The sequence below is a fragment of the Fusarium redolens genome, assembly GCF_020744475.1.
Source record: "Fusarium redolens strain MPI-CAGE-AT-0023 chromosome Unknown BKA55scaffold_20, whole genome shotgun sequence".
NCBI classification, from domain to species: domain Eukaryota; kingdom Fungi; phylum Ascomycota; class Sordariomycetes; order Hypocreales; family Nectriaceae; genus Fusarium; species Fusarium redolens.
In genome coordinates, this window is record NW_025763683.1 from 66,792 (window position 1) to 81,808 (window position 15,017).

Below are 15,017 nucleotides of genomic sequence, written 5' to 3' on the forward strand. Positions count from 1 at the left end.
ATCAGACTCATGGCAGTAGATTCGTCGTTTTGACAAACTGCTATGCTTCTCTTCTCTGCGTAGCCATGCAGTGCTTGTTTAATGTTGGTATTTCCATATCTTCTAGCCCTCTACCATAAAGTCCCTCCGAAACAATCCTGAGTGTCAAAGTTCACTTGTCCAGTAGCCAGCAGCACTTTGACTATCTGTGTGAGACAATTTCGTACAGCTATTGATAACAGTGTTGAACCATAATGACCTTTTTGGTCGACATCAATGGCTTCATGGCTAAGTATTGCCATTGCGACGGTATCATGTCCGTTCATGGCAGCGAATGAGAATTGTGTCGACCAATAGTATCTTCCGTATTCGCACTTGCCTTTGCAAGCAGCAGCTTGACGATGTCCTCGTGCTCGCTTTCGGTGACCCATAATAGCGGCGTCCTTCTATCCTTATCCTTGGAGTTCACATCGATGCCTTCGGTGGGAACCAGCAACTTGACGATGACCTCTTGCTCGTCACCTTTTCTAGCCGTCTGTAGTAACCAAGCGTCGCGTAATGTTGGAATTCTGACGGTGTCGATCTGTAAGTCCTTTAATATAGCTGGATAACTTGCTATTGCGTGTCCGCCCACTCGCTGGATGCATATTCCAAGAATGAATACCGGTACAAGTGGGTTTGCAGCTCCTCCATCGGTGTTTTGAGCAGCATGTTATTCCGGCGACTGATGACTAGCCTGCCGTGAAAGAACATATCACTGCTCAAGTAACGCCAGCACATCTGGGACATGTGAAGGTTCGCGCCATCCGAGGACGTTTGGTACCACGGTCCACTTAAGCCACTGTGGTTTTTCAGTAGAAAATCTTTGACAGATTGGTGGCAGAAGTTGGCTGTAGTCTCGTCGTTATTACTAGCAACGTCAAGATGGATGATAGAGCTGCACGACACACATATGTCCATGTAATCATGAAGATCATGATCACCCACTACTGATCCAGTCTTCCAAAACGCGAATGAGGCCGCTAGCTCCTTTTTGGTCAGGGGTCGCCACGCAGCGACCATGCTGGGTAAGAGAAATCGAGCGTCCTCCCGCCTCTTCTTCGGAATGTTGTCGTCCAAAATCCTGGTGTAAGTTTCGTCAAGCCCCTCGGGAAGATCCTTGAGTTTATCTGCAACCTCATAATTCGGTGTGCTCTCAAGCTCATTGACCATCAAAGACATCCAGAGGAAGGTGCCTCCGGCTCGACTCTTTAAAGCCTTTTTGACATCTTCTTTCAGGCTTTGGCTATACTATTTCCTCTGCGCTAGATCCTCACCCTTGAGGTTTATGTAATCGGAAGACCGGCATTAACTTCGCTCGAGTCCATCCTCAAAAATACGCCAATTCCGGCTAGCTCATATTCAATGTCTCTTATCTCAAGTCGGCAGGTTAGCAGAAACTTGAAGTGTTCTGTTGGTTTTGAGGATGCTTGAAACAGTTTTCTCATATAACGGAGCAGAGCCTTGCGCATGGATTTGTCGCACTCGTCCAGAGCATCAATAAGGATAAATACTTCACCAGCATGCTCATCTTGGAGCATGTCTTGAAACAATCTCCAGAGAGCGTAGAAGTTCTCGAACAGGCTGTCAAAGAGACGGCTATTCTTGTGCCTCTCAAAGTCCGACTGTATGTGTTGGAATAATCAGTTCCTTTGCAGTAGCAGCAGCCAGATGAGTACCTATGCTTGGAGGATTTAATAACTAGGGCTCCAGGTAGTCAAGTAGGTATTCAGCCAGAATCGAGATCTATATGAGGTCTTGGTTAACGTGAAACTGGCTCGATTAACCATGATGGCGACACCACGGAGTATAACTCGTAGTTGGGCTCCTACGGCAGCTGGACTCTGGAGTGCTGTATCGTGCCATTGGCCCAACAAATAATCTTCGTTCCATGCTGGTTTGGGCTTTTTTGCCATGGCCGCAATGATGCCAAGCGGTTGGCCATGAAATAAGCGAGGCCATCCAGTATGCTGCAGCCATGGGTCGTTTCATTCTGTTCGACGTCATGATCACAGGCTGATGGTCACGGAGCTTTGGAGGCCACATGATTGAAGATAGTCAGGGTCGCCAGAGTAGTCAATGCATCATGGCAAAAATGGACGACTGACAAGAATGAGAAACAATCGAGGAGGGCAAAATCTTGGTTGCATTTATACTGGCGTCAGTAGAGCCCTTGCTGTATTTTTACGATGCGGTCACGAAACACGCGCGGTCAAGATATCGATTTGCACATAGGTGCTCGGGAGGTAGTATCGCTCTGCGCCACAAAAGTAAAGCCAGCTGCGCAGGTTGCGATGAAAGAATAAACCAGCCAATGAGAAGGTTTATCACGCACTTTTAATCAAAAACTCTGCTAGGATCTCTCAAAACACTGTCCCTCGTTCAGCGAAAGAGGATTTTACAAGGGTATGAGCGAATGAGAGGTGGTGAATTTCCTCTTTTATTGAAAATGGGACGGACAATAGGGATGTAGGTCAATCACATACTGGCAAGTCTTCTGCTTGGCAGTTGCATCAAAGGATCGTCAACTTCGATCTTTGCTTCATAAGGATCATAAACCGCGTTGCCGTACGCCGGCAACTGCCTGACGGTAATTTACCCCGTCAGTTGGGGTTTATGACGTCAAAAAGGCATCCCTAGCTGCAGCAACCCCCCAGACGAATGAGCTTTAGGCCGCGGGCCAACTGGGTTCCGGCTTATGATTTCGTTGCCTCCTCCCTCACTCCATTGTACGACCTGGACTTTCCCCAGCCAATCTCTCGCTTCATATCCATGGCATAAGACACGACATCATTGAGTCTAGAATGGCTTTCGAGAATGATACTGTGAAGAAGTAAGTACATGATTCATCTGCTCATAGGACCTCTCTCTCCAGAAGCAGCCGCAGCGAGGCAGTGAGCGGTAGATCGCGAGTGCCCTAACACAAAATCACAGGAAACTTACCTTTGTGGGGGATGATTGCTGTGGAAAGACTTCACGTCTCCGAACTGCTCTTCTCGGCCTCTTTCCAGACACGGTATGCGCCTGCCAGGACAGCTGAACCCAAGAGGCCCAAGGCTAACAGTGGACTTGGATATTGCCCAAGGCCGTGCCCTTCGAATCTGTACCAGGAACTTACCAGTGCCTCGTTACCACAGCGAGAGGGAAAGAAACAGTCGTGGACTTGGTTCTATGGGATACCGCCGGGGCTTTCGAATATGGCCGACTGGATCCTCTGAAATGGATGAAAGTGGACGTGTTCATTATCTGCTTCGCCATTGATTCAATTCCTTCCCTCGACGAGGTTGAAGACACGGTTAGTATCTCCGAGACTCCCTCGTCTAGTCGCACCCGCCAGCGACTACTACACGACCGCAAGCCTAGAAGTCAATGCTAATCATCTTGTGGAGCGGACAGTGGCTGCCAAAGATCAACCACTTTAATCCCGTGACCCCGATTATCCTGGTCGGACTAAGAAAGGACCGCCGTGATCAAGGGCAGGATAGTGGAAAAGCAGGGTTTGTGACGTCAAGTATGGGCGAGAAAGTGAGGAGTACGATTGGCGCATACAAGTATGTTGAAAGCTCCAGCTTGGAAAGCGAGGGAGTCAACCAAGTGCTCGAACACGCTGCAGTGGTTGCCCTATTGGGTCCGCCGAGGGAGAATCCACGCAAGAAGCGGAAAACATGGCTGAAGAGACATGTCAAATGTCTTATTCTATAGGACATTGCTCGCATTACCATCCAGATGCGGCGTCCTCGACGGCAATTCTAGCTGAGTGGGAGAGTGTGAGCGCCTTGCCATAGGAGAGGAATAATTTTGAATGCTTAACATGAATGTACGCCGACCAGATGAACCGCATATGCTACACTCATAATAAAATCAACCCCTCAATCGATTGCAACCGCTGCAACCGACAGAAAATATCTAAACTTGTGGCTACGCGGGACGGGCTGTGGGATGCTTTGTGTAATGGCTACTACGGGTGGTTCTTTCAACGCCAGGCGAAAACAAGCTGTTGGCATTAAGATGAGGGTAATATTAAACTCACTCGGACCAAGTTTGCTTTGTTGTCAGTTGGATTGCAGTATCGGGTGCAAGTCATGGAATGCCAACCACTGGATAGAAAATCATGAAAGAGATTTCACTTGTCAATAAAGTTCAGACCAAGTCGCAAATAGAAAAAATAGCATTTATCTTCATAGAATCTTAATATCCTATCGGCCCAGCCTAATGCCCGACCTCGTCAACCTTTTTTCTTTAGTTTAGTCGAGAATCGGACTTGGATCATGCCCTGGGAACGATGGGGAAGGGTGCGCTGGATCTCGGCCCAAGAACAGCCATCTTGTCTCATCCTGCGCACAATATCTTCCTCTTCTGACGTCCACTTTTCACCGGATGATCTTGTAGCCGAAAGCGAGGCCTTAGGCGGTCCTCTGCCCGTCCTAGGATGCGATACGGATCCGTCGGCAGGCGGTTGACATAGATCAGGTGTCCATTCAAACTGCAATTGAAATGTCGCCTTGTCGCCCTCAGTGATGCGTTTCAATGACACGTCACTGAGAGGCCATTTCTCGAATCGAGCAAGGAACGTGCTAGCCTCGGAGGGGCCTGGTCTTCTCTGTGATGGCGCTGGACTTTCAATTCTGCATACAGACGTTCGACACCCTCTCGGTAACTGTGTGGTACGTCTTGTCGATCGTATTTGGCGAGACACTTGCTACCATGCTGTTCTTCAATATCGGAATCGTCTCCAGAGCCATATTCCTAAGCTTTTAGAGGCGAAGGACAATAGTCCTGGTCACGCACAAATTCTTGGACGTCGAGGCCATCCTCACTGCCAGAGTCTTCAGTATCTACGTCACAGTCCTTATCCTGCACCGTTTCATGTGCATGTGAGGACGGCAACTCCTGAGACGGGGGAGATACTCGGACTCCAAATGGCGGTCCAGATTCAGCCTCCGAGGACTCGGGCTCGACATCGCTGTATCCGCAGCTTGTGTGGTCGAAGTCTTGCTCTTGTTGTGATTTGGATGACAGCCTTACTAGGGGGGATGAAGTGCGGGCTCCAGGGATGGCATCATCGCGCGAAGTGCTCGCCACACTTCGCTATCGTGCAGCAGCGTCTGAGCCATCTCCTCGGCGGTGGCAGCCATAAGACTGTATGTGCGCATTGAAGGGGCGCGGGACTACTCTGTGTCCCATGGCAGGATCCTTCGTCAGAGAGAGCATCGATTATCATGATGCCCGGCTCGCTGGTGGCCCAGGTGGCTTCGGGGACAAGCTGTTGTTCGTCCGACACACCCAGACATGGCTAACTTTTGGGGCTAGTAGGCGAACGTCAAAGCTGACATCTGTACAAGCCGTCGAGTCACCAGCGGACGTGCGATTCGCCTGACAAGGACATTGTTGATTCGGTTCAGGATCAGCGAAGGGGTCCATGTGTGAGTCGTGTGTCCAAATGGGGTCGCCTTGCACTCGAGCCGGAGGTACTGCCGGCGTAGTATTCATACCGATGGCGGCCTCTGACCCAGTTGGACTGCGTTTGGTGACCGTGCTATCTATATACAGGCTGTAGTACCTATACCGGAAAGAACGACAGTGCTAAAGAACTTACCCAAATGGTCTGCGATGCTGGTCTTAGATGCTGTGCCTGATTGCGAGTCGTCGTCCTCATCTTCTGTATCAGTCTCGTTGTCAAAAATACAAATGGCGGTGTCCTTGGATTCTCTAGTAGTCGAGAGCGCCTCTTCGTCGCAAAGCGATACAAGGACTACATGAGAAGCAGGGGGAGTGAAACGACAGCGATAAAAGACGTCGAAAGGTAAAAGAGGGGGAGAAGGAACGGACCATGACTCTTGATGATGAAAGGGTGAGCCACATTCCATTTAAGGCTTCCCACTGCTACAAGGAGACCCCTCCGGCAGCGCGTGACTGATGTGCCATTAATCGATTTACGCACTTAAAGAGTACATATCTTCATAAGCAAGCCATCGTATGCGCTTCTCTCCTCTGGCCCCTGTCTCGCGTAGTGAGTGTATTGTTGGTGGGGGTTGGTCTTCAGCAGCTGAAACTAGCACCGCGTATCTCCTGAGAGGTGCATGACTGCTTTGGCGTTGTTGCAGGTTTGCGTTTCAGGAAGCAAGAGTTTAATGACATTTAGGTAATGTAAGTTAAGAAAATGCCGCATTTTGCCAGTTTTATCTACCTTATCTGCCGCCGTCTAGGAAGCAACTTATTAGTATTTATCGTTTAAGGGGAGAGGGGAAGTTCAGTTACAGCCAAAACCTGTAATACGGCATGAGGTTTTCTACTTAAGGGTTAATCAATAATATAGCCTGGTCAGGTGTCAGCGATCTCCGCGGAGTGGGCCGGTGTGCCTAATGATGACTTGATGCTCATATGGTAGGCAGATAAGCCTGTCACCTTATAACCGAGGAAGGCACAACAGCCAATGATTGCCCGTTCGTTCCCATCGTTTTGAATTGCTGGCCTGCATTGTTAGTTTGTCGCAAGTGTCACTGCACGCCTGGCGGCCCTGTGCAATTAAGCCCCTGTGTACTGACTTGCATGTGTCGAAGTCTGCCTTGGTTACCCCATCAAAGGGTTATTGTGGCTACATCCGGTTAGGCAAGCCGTTTTTAAGACTTCGGCAAGGTTTATATGAAACTCGGAAACGGCATAGACCGAGGTTGTTTTCTCTTTCCCCCAGGAGCTTCAGAAATTGTCCAAACCGCCATATTGCAGGCTCTATAAATTTGTTTGGTAGATGAAGATAGTGCTAATACAGAACGATCAAACACGGAGACTTAACATGGCTCTGGACGGCGTAGCTGCACATGAGCCTGTCCTCTTTTATGGAAGAGCATGTTTCTTCGTGAGCCTTTACCCAGTTCCAGGAGATCTTAGCCGTGAGACATGCTGCATGGATGCCTGGGCGCCTAAGTCTTGAATCAGGCTCTTCAAGCCAACACAATTTGCACGACAATGAACGTGTTTGGTTGGTTGACTTAGGGCTTAAGTGATAACTTATCCAATAGGTGAACTTTATCCGCTCGATGATCTGCGCGTGGCATTCGATTGCTCTCTGGAAAATTCAGTAACGGTAGTCTACTCAACCCATCACCTTTGTAGCAATCATCTCAAAACATCGCGTCAAAAACGACTTCATGGTCTTAACAGCATAATGCTGTGCCGCGACATACCTATTCCCCGCTGCGTCCAGAAACTCGTCTCCAAGCCACCAATTTGCAAGCACCAATTAGAAATTCAAGCCGACCCACCGTCGTCAAGGTCAAATCTGCCGCTGACTAATGGCTTTTTGAAAATCAAGTCGACCTCCTGCAATGTGGGGTAAAATAAATCAATCCTACTCCAATTGATTTTGGTATGTAGGACTAAGCCGAAGTTCTTCCCGCCATTGCCAGACAATATCGACGACGAAGGACCGCGACAACAGAGAGCCCCAGTAACGATGCCCGACCTGACTTTGGAAGAAGTGGAACGTCAACTGTGGGCGACAAAATCATGGAAGGCACCAGGAGAAGATGGGCTACCAGCGATTGTCTGGAAGCAGATCTGGCCCTCGGTGAAACACGACGTCCTCGCCATCTTTCAGGCATCACTGAAGGAAGGCGTGATACCAGACCAGTGGAGACATGCTCGAATCATCCCACTCAAGAAGCCAGGCAAAGATGATTATACGATCGCGAAAGCGTGGAGGCCGATCTCGCTTCTCGCCACGTTGGGTAAGGTGCTGGAATCGGTCGTCGCCGAGAGAATCTCCCACGCGGTGGAGACTCATGGACTTCTTCCGACCAACCACTTCGGTGCGCGCAAGCAGCGGTCAGCGGAGCAAGCCCTCGTACTTCTACAAGAGCACATCTTCTCGGCTTGGCGTTCACGCCATGTCGTGAGCCTCGTCAGTTTCGACGTGAAAGGCGCATACAATGGTGTGTGCAAAGAGAGGTTGCTGCAGCGGATGAAGGCGAGAGGGATCCCCGAGGGTCTCTTGCGCTGGATCGATGCCTTTTGTTCAGAGCGAACTGCAACCATCGTCATCAATGGCCAGAGTTCCGAAAACCGACCTCTACCACAAGCAGGACTTCCGCAGGGGTCGCCCTTGTCGCCGATACTGTTCCTATTCTTTAATGCAGACCTGGTGCAAACCCAGATCGATCGGAACGGTGGAGCCATCGCGTTCGTGGACGACTACACGGCGTGGGTGTCAGGACCGACAGCCCAGAGTAACCGGAGAGGAATCCAAGCGGTCATCGACAAAGCTCTCGACTGGGAGAGACGCAGCGGCGCGACGTTTGAAGCAGAAAAGACGGCGATCATACATTTCACCAGATACACAGGTAGAATAGACTCGGAACCTTTCACCATCAAGGGCGAGAAAGTTGTCCCAACGGATCAGGTCAAGATTCTTGGGGTGGTCATGGACTCGCGCCTTCACTATAAGCAACACATCGCAAGGGCAGCAACAAAGGGGTTAGAAGCGGCGATGGAATTGAGACGATTGAAGGGAATGGCCCCCTCGACAACGAGACAGCTTTTTACAGCTATGGTGGCTCCTGTGGTAGACTACGCCTCCAATGTCTGGATGCATGCGTGCAAGACGGCGTCGGCATATGCCGTTCATCGAGTTCAAAGAGTAGGAGCGCAGGCGATCATAGGGTCCTTCACAAGTGTGGCGACAGCAGTAGCCGAGGCGGAAGCTCACATAGCGACCATTTACGAACGGTTTTGGAGACGAGCAAGTAAACTCTGGATAGACATACACACCCTCCCACGGACAAATCCGGTCCGAAATCTCTTGCGAGGGATCAAAGCTTTCCGGAGATTCATATCTCCGCTTAGGCGCATCGCGGACGTATGCAGAGAGCTACCGAGAGATACCATGGAGATCATCCAGCCGTTCGCCCTCGCCCCGTGGGAAGAACGCATGCAAGCCACGTTGGGCGGACAGGAAGGGGAAGAAGACGACAAGATCAAAGAGTTAGCCAAAGCAGGATGGGCAGTAAGAATAGCGACAAGCAGCTCGGCGAGAAACGATCTAGTCGGCATAGGAGGAACCGTTCGAATCCCTATATCCTTAGCGAGAGCCGGCAAGATCATCGAGACCTTCTCGGTGACACTAGGGATAACAGAAGAACACAACCCGTACACCGCCGAACTAGCAGCCATCATTCGTGGTCTCAAATATCTGCCAGAGATAAAGTATCGGGTTATAGTGATTTTGACAAGTAACAGATCGGCGGCACAAGCTATAGGTAACCCTCACCAGCAATCAGGCCAGGGGCACATTCGGGAGATATACGATGCTATAGAAAAGCTCAAAGGAGACATAAATAGAGTTAGGCTCATCTGGCTACCATCTGACAGTGAGCTCAAAATCCAGAGGATAGCCAAGATGTCAGCCTGCCACGCAACAGAGCCGTACGTCACACTACGCATAGGAACAAGCAAAGCAAAGATGACAATTCTCAGTCGAACGAGAGCAGACCTGCGAAGGGAGAGGAAACTACCAGACGGAGTTGGCAGATATTCGAGAAAGGTCGACTCAGCTCTGCCTGGTAAACATACTCGGCTACTATACGACCAGCTACTGTAGAAGGAAGCTAGCGTGCTGGCGCAACTCAGGACCGGAATGGCATGACTGAACGGCTACCTGTATTAAATTGGAGCAGCAGTGACTGACGAATGCCTATGCAGGCAAGCAAAAGAAACGGTAGAGCACTTCCTCTTCCGATGTGTAAAATGGATGGCACAGCGCAAGGAAATGATGCTTTAATGCGTAGAGGAAAAGCGCGGCAACCTCTCCTTTTATTTAGGGGGCAAAGCTGCATTAGATAGACAAAAATAGACACCGAACATGGAAGCAGTACGAGCCACAATCAGGTTCGCAATCGCCACAGGTCACCTGGAACAGAGATGACAACCACAACACCACTAACTCATCGGCCATAAACTTATACCTACTAACGACTGCCCCATGCAACCAGAAGCAGGCATCGCTTCAGCCGCCGAAGATAGGAAACTGAACACTTAGAGGAATTGGGCTTCAAGTTGACTTGCTACTACTAACAACTACAGGGATCAAGGAGACAAGCGATAATCAGGCTGGAAAGAACAAGAAAAGAACTGCAAGGGCTTGGCGAGATCAAGGCAACAAATAGCGAGCTGCATGTATTTTTAGCTCATAGAGCCCTCTGGGCAGTGGCCTACCGGGCGTAATAGACTTGTGTGTGTGTGTGTGTGTGTGTAGGACTAGGGGTAATAGCCCAATCAAGACGCGTCAAAGTCCTTTTTCACTTGAATTTGGAGCTGGAATAATGATGTAACTTCGCCGGTCACTTAGTTTTACACGTTAAATTGCAAATTTCAAACAGTTTTTAAAAATCCGAACTAAGCTTAAAACTTCACCTCGACACTGGCGCTCTTCTGGAGCAGCAGCCTGACGACTGCCTCGTGCCCGTTCTCGGCGGCCAATGACAGTGGCGTTTGGCCATCCGTTCCTCCGTCTCGGTGTCGGCGCCATTCTCTAGTAGCAGCTGCACAACGGCGTCGTGCCCCTGTACGGAAGCCCAGGACAGCGGCATCCAACCCCTGTTATCCTTTGACTTGGCCTCGGCACCTATCTTAAGCAGCAGTTTGACGATAGCCTCATGTCCTCCAGTGACGGCCCACGATAATGGCGTCCGGCCATAGTTATCTCTTGACTCGGTGTCGGCGCCCTTGTCGAGGAGCTGTTTAACGGTAGCCTCGTGCCCTACTTCGGCGGCATACGACAGCGCCGTTCGAGCATAAGAAGACTTGCTTTCTACATCTGCCAAGCGTCGTCGTAACATTAACTCAACAATTTTATCGCAGCCCTCGTAGGCGGCGCGGTGAAAGAATGGCAACCCATATACGTCGGCAGTGCTGATGTCAGCCCCAAGTAGGACCAATGTTTCGAGGGCGGAGGCGTGGTCGTTGTCCATTGTGCAGTTAATTGGCATTCGATCGCCATCTCTGGTGCCGTTTGGACTCATGCCGTGGTGCACGAGCTCGGATATAACATCTGACTTTCCTGCCTCCGCTGCGCACGCCAGAGCATTACCATACCAGTTCTTTAAGTATGGGTCGGCACCTCGCTGCAGCAGCATTCTGACTATGGAGACGTGACCCATGGCAGCTGCACCTATAAGTGGTGTTGACCCCATCTTCGTGGGTCTATTTACATGGCAGATACCTAAATCAAGCAACTTGTTGAGAGCCTTTTCGAGACCGAAGCAGCTAGAAAAATAGAGAGGGCCTACGCTAAGAGACTCGTCAAAGTCGTAGTACTCCTCACGGTATCCCATCGCGAAACGATTTATCTGGTGTGTTGTTGCCATTGCGCCACGAGATTTAAAGAATTCAAAGATGATATCCCGCACGTTCGGGTCGCTCTCTGACATTCGCGCGTGCAGGCACCAATAGCTTGCTGCATATGAAAGGAAAGGGTAGGTTTCGATCCGGCACTCGATGGAACCCTGGCTGTCGCATGGCCCCTGCTTGAAGTCATCGAATAATAGGTATGCCAAACAGGTTGATGCAATGGTTGCTTCCGCGTGAGGGAATAGGTTGTGTGCGGCGTAGCTGTAGAGCTGATTTGACCGCAGACGCTCCTTAGGCTCTTCGCTCGATTGACGAAGATCGCTCTTAAACTTTGCGATGTCGCGTTCTGCATTTAGAAACCAATTTTTCTGCATTCGCTCGAATTATTCCTGTGTCGTATAGTGAACCAACCGGATGATACCGCTCTCTTTGTCGACCGTGACCAATCCAGCACACACCGAGACCAAGTCTTCAATCTGCGGAATGTTGTCTTCATCAAGTTCAGACTTACCGGCCTCCACAGCAAGGGCGTGCTGAAGTTCTGACGTAGTCAATGGCCTCTTTGCCCAAGTGATCCAGGACAAAACTTTCTTAGCAAGGTTCTGTAAACCTGGTTTGTGGTCATTGATTCTCCCCATTGCCTGTGTATATGCCTGGGCCAATACGTCAGGCTCCCTATCCTCGTCTGAACCTGGGCTTTGTTTCTCGAACTGCTTCAGTGCGGTTTTGATAGCCTTTGGAGTTTGCTTGTCGTCAAGTGAGCCGAGGTATATCTGTGCTAAGAGAAACCTATGCGTTGGTCAACGAGGGCGCCTCCCAAATATGAACTGGGAACGTACATCCCATCTACTGAGTTGACAATCTTGGTCTTAATTTCCTCTTGGAGGTCTGGACTGCGTCTGACACAGGATTGCAGTTGTGACATGTGGCCTTCCACATATCTCCGCATGTCTTGTTTACTGGCACGTATCTCCAATGATATGCTGCCGTCGAATTTCTCCATAATCTCCGGAATGAACCTCGAAGTCGCAAAGAGGTTTGCTCCACATTTGGCCGGGAGATCGAGAACCTTGGACAGGAATTTTTCTCGGAAGTCGCCGGTTGTTTGGCATTCGTCAAGTGCGTCGATGACGATGAAGACCCGCGAATACAGAGCGGTGACAGACTGGAGAGCCCTCCATATTTCGTCGAATGATAGTCTTGTCCCTCTGGCTCTGTGCTTCTCGTAGAGGTATCTTACGTTGTCTGGTAGAGAAGACCGGTCTTGAGCAAGCTGCTTCAATAGACTTGCAAGGAGATCTTCGGTCTTCTGCTCGTCTTGCCGGTTGAAGTTGCAATAAAGGTACGCGACGCCATTGCTCTCGCTATTCTGGAAGTGAGTGGTGAGCTCCTCGATCACGATGGATGTCAGTATTGTCTTTCCCGCTCCGGGAATTCCTGGACAGAATAGCGTCTGTCCCTGGGTCTCCACCCATGCTTTGAGTTGCGCCGAGTCCAGAAACCACTGGCCAGTTCCTGGTTGTCGTCTATTAATATAGTCGCTCTGCTGAGGGCCGTAGTTAATTGGTGTGAACCAGTTGAGGATCTCAAGGTCTTCATTTCTGTCCAACTTGGAGCTTATCGTTTCGACCTTTACTTCAGTTCTGGATAGTGTCAAGAACTACATTTATTATTAGCACTTCGCTACCACTTCGACTGGAGGCTGAGACTAACCACTAGAAACAATATCGCAAATCCTCTTTTCAGCCTCGACCTTGTTCGGAGGAATTCGGCAGAGAAGATCTTTCGTGTATGCAGCAGCCGCCATTGATGCATATCCTTGCCACTCCTTGTTCTTGTGTGTATCCGAGTAGTCGCATATCCCGCGAATCACTAGACAGGGAAAGTGGTTCATCAGCCCTGCCGCTTCCGTTTCAAAGCAGAAGACACCCTTTTCCGCCGACAACTTGTCCCGCATAAGCGCATCCTTCATCAGTTGATTGGCACTGGCGATTAGTCCGTAGTGGATGGCTGGGTAGTCGTCGTCTTCGTCCCGTTCGGCCCGGACCACTATATGGGATAAGTCGTCGCCGCACACCATACTACAGCATTCAGACGAGTTTAAAGGGTGTGTAATGTTGGATCGGTACAGTCTGTCGCTACTCGCAGGTGGGCGGGAGTACTTCTTTCGCATTTTGATGTTCTGCAATGCCATGTCCACGTCCTCATTAAGCCGGTGGCCCCTTAACTCGTACTTAGCCTTGAGGGCGCTAACTGCCGTCCGCAGCACCATCGGCGGTTGGTCTAAAACCTGTGTTTTTTGGAAAGAATGATTCTGGATTGTCTTGCCAAAATCATATTAGAACACCCCGCCTTTTCCGCCATCACGGCTGCTGACCACAATGTCGCCGAGACGTATGTCATGATTTGGACCTGGCGCACCACCGCCAATACCGACTAGGAGTCCGATGCGGATATTCGGGAAGCTGTGAAGCATGTCTCTTGCTACGGTCGCGGCAACGGCCGTACCGTACTCCCTGTCGGGCAAGACGGCAATCACAATATTATGACTTCTGATCCTGCCCAAAGCATAATTGTTGTTATCGTTCTGGGCCACTTCTAGAGGGCCCTCATGTTCTTCGTCGAGGAAAGCCTGGGCAGCGACAAACTCGGTGGTGAGGGCGCAGATCCAGCCAACTGTGTAGTCCTGGGGGTTCGCCATGATTTGTGATATGATCCCGGAGAAAGTAAGGTACTGATTAAGGTAAATTGTTCGACCATATGATAAGCAATAGTTCTGAGACCGGAGACGTAGGATGCAAAATGATCAAAAAGTGAACCAGAGACAAAGTGACAGAAATTTTCAGTACGCTGAAGAGCAGGCTCTCACCAGGCTGCATGGTTGAGGGGGTGGCGTAAATTAGACGCCTTTCTTCGTAGCGTAGCTGCAAGCTGAGCATCTTCCACGCGTGATTGGCGATAGGCGTCCATGCCAACACCATAGCCTCTTTATTTAACGGCCGAATACGAGGGCTGAAGCCCAACCTGCAGGGGCTGCAGCACTAAAGCGCCGCACTCAATGTTGCTTGTTGCAATCAGGATGACCTACCAGCATACCCTGATCCTTGCTTTTGAGCAGCGTAAGAGCCTTTATGTGGCATGCGTTCAGACGTGTTACTGACGCGTAGAGTAGCGATTGTAGTCGCTATGGAAATCGATGCATGGGAATAGGTGGGAGATATAAGTATAGATGAGAATGAACAGGGGGTAGGCGACAGTTTGGGGTCCACGACTGTTGAGACACTGCGGCGAAGGTGGTCCGATCTTCTAGTGGCTGGGATGTGGATACTATGTAAGGAGGTGCTCCTTTCAGACATATGTAACTTAGAACTAACAACACAATCAACCCGTTGTTGCTTCAACAACGACAACTAAGAATAGAAGACTAGGCCTGTCATATTGATAAAGTTGCGAAGGCACTAAGAGGACTAGATACTCTCTAAAGAGCCGCATTTAGGCAAAGACACAAAGAGAGAGCTTGATTGCTGCTTCTTCCTAATCGACATAACGGAAATTACTACAAGCCGCGATGTCTAAGAGAGCGGTCTCCTACAAGGTTGGCACGGGCCTTCGTGGAAGAAACGCGGCGCGTTTCGTGTTCTCGGTTTACAGGCCGA

General features: G+C 50.0%; 5 protein-coding genes across 5 annotated transcripts; 1 reads left to right on the top strand and 4 right to left on the bottom strand.

Annotated features, from left to right (window-relative positions):
- Nucleotides 1–830: 830 nt before the first annotated feature.
- BKA55DRAFT_598368 (uncharacterized protein) lies at nt 831–1,559 on the bottom strand (the record flags this gene model as incomplete). Its single annotated transcript, XM_046196231.1, has 3 exons — nt 831–869; nt 967–1,269; nt 1,332–1,559. The coding sequence occupies 3 exons, from the start codon at nt 1,557–1,559 to the stop codon at nt 831–833; spliced, it is 570 nt and encodes a 189-aa protein (XP_046043543.1).
- A 1,263-nt stretch (nt 1,560–2,822) lies between these two features.
- Nucleotides 2,823–3,762, top strand: BKA55DRAFT_712776 (small GTPase-binding protein; the record flags this gene model as incomplete). Its single annotated transcript, XM_046200834.1, has 4 exons — nt 2,823–2,851; nt 2,953–3,034; nt 3,083–3,313; nt 3,415–3,762. The coding sequence occupies 4 exons, from the start codon at nt 2,823–2,825 to the stop codon at nt 3,718–3,720; spliced, it is 648 nt and encodes a 215-aa protein (XP_046043544.1). The 3' UTR covers nt 3,721–3,762.
- Nucleotides 3,763–4,221: 459 nt separating this feature from the next.
- BKA55DRAFT_712784 (uncharacterized protein) lies at nt 4,222–5,885 on the bottom strand (the record flags this gene model as incomplete). Its single annotated transcript, XM_046200835.1, has 5 exons — nt 4,222–4,717; nt 4,807–5,106; nt 5,159–5,311; nt 5,350–5,578; nt 5,611–5,885. 5 exons carry the CDS (start codon nt 5,883–5,885, stop codon nt 4,244–4,246), a joined length of 1,431 nt encoding a protein of 476 aa, XP_046043545.1. The 3' UTR covers nt 4,222–4,243.
- Nucleotides 5,886–10,499: 4,614 nt separating this feature from the next.
- On the bottom strand, nt 10,500–10,772 carry BKA55DRAFT_477278 (ankyrin repeat-containing domain protein; the record flags this gene model as incomplete). The annotated part of the gene is made up of 1 exon (XM_046186173.1): nt 10,500–10,772. A coding segment is annotated over one exon (273 nt), but the record flags the coding sequence as incomplete, so codon positions are not given.
- A 972-nt stretch (nt 10,773–11,744) lies between these two features.
- BKA55DRAFT_695842 (nucleoside phosphorylase domain-containing protein) lies at nt 11,745–14,062 on the bottom strand (the record flags this gene model as incomplete). Its single annotated transcript, XM_046200208.1, has 4 exons — nt 11,745–12,150; nt 12,201–13,021; nt 13,085–13,684; nt 13,739–14,062. The coding sequence occupies 4 exons, from the start codon at nt 14,060–14,062 to the stop codon at nt 11,745–11,747; spliced, it is 2,151 nt and encodes a 716-aa protein (XP_046043547.1).
- Between the last annotated feature and the right edge of the window lie 955 nt (nt 14,063–15,017).